At 61.6% G+C, this 964-nt stretch overlaps 1 protein-coding gene across 1 annotated transcript in view; it reads left to right on the forward strand.

The window, feature by feature from the left end:
- LOC112344065 overlaps nucleotides 1–958 on the forward strand; it is a 1,233-nt gene extending 275 nt beyond the window's left edge. The window contains exons 2-4 of the mRNA XM_024668186.1: nucleotides 147–157; nucleotides 232–345; nucleotides 440–958. Of these exons, the coding sequence (XP_024523954.1) occupies nucleotides 147–157; nucleotides 232–345; nucleotides 440–958 (644 nt within the window). The remainder of the gene's footprint in view (nucleotides 1–146; nucleotides 158–231; nucleotides 346–439) is intronic.
- The last annotated feature ends 6 nt before the right edge of the window (nucleotides 959–964 follow it).

Raw genomic sequence — 964 nt, forward strand, 5'->3', positions numbered from 1 at the left:
AAAGGACTGGCAGCAGCGGTAAAAGATTATTCGTTTCCGAGCTTATCATTGGTTACAGGCTCAACCAAGGACTGCTCAACTTCAAGGGCGATTTGTTTTTCAGGTGAGACCCCTCTTCCCGGCTTCTTGGAGCATGGGAGCGTAAGTCGTAAACCAGGTATGCATGATGGCCGGCTTGGTGACCGTGTTTGCTCGCATCCACGACTAAGTTGTGTCCACTCACATACCCAGACTCGTCGCCGGCGAGGAAGAGCGCGGCGTTGGCGATGTCCAAGGCGCAGAGCGGGCGGTTTGGAAGCAGCGAGTTCTTCTTCACAATCTCCACGACCTTCTCCGCCGTCACAGGTAAGTCTCCCATGGTTTCCAGCGCGGTGCTCAAGAACTTTGTTGGTATGGCGTCGGGGGATATCACGTTTACGCGGATGCCAAACTCTCGCAGCTCCACGGCACTGGACCGGACGAGGCCAATAACTCCAGCCTTGCACATCGCGTAGGCGTGAGGCGAGAGGCCCCCGACTATCCCGGCCACGCTGCCCGTGAGGATGATCGAGCCGGCGGCGCGAGGCTTCATGACGCGAGCGGCGTGCTTGAGCGCCAGGAAGTGGCCCCGGAGGTTGACGTGCATGGTGCGCTCCAGCTCGGCCACGTCCGTCTGATCCAACGGCCCCAGCGCGCCCAGGATGCCGGCGTTGCTGAAGACAACGTCTACGTGTCCGGCAATGGAGTGGGCCACGTCCAAGGCGGCGGCCACGTCCGGCTCCGCGGTGACGTCGCAGTGGACGTAGCGAGCAGCGGTCGGGGAGGAGAAGTCCCGCTGGAGCTCCCGCGCGAGGTGGCTGCCGAGCTCGTCCTGGACGTCGGCTATGACGACTTGAGCGCCGTGCGCGACGAAGTGGCGGACGGTGGCGTCGCCGATACCGTTTGCTCCACCGGTGATGATTGCCACTTTGCCGAGTAATCTAGA

Source organism: Selaginella moellendorffii, unplaced genomic scaffold (assembly GCF_000143415.4).
Source record: "Selaginella moellendorffii unplaced genomic scaffold, v1.0 SELMOscaffold_566, whole genome shotgun sequence".
In the NCBI taxonomy this organism is placed as follows: Eukaryota; Viridiplantae; Streptophyta; class Lycopodiopsida; order Selaginellales; family Selaginellaceae; genus Selaginella; species Selaginella moellendorffii.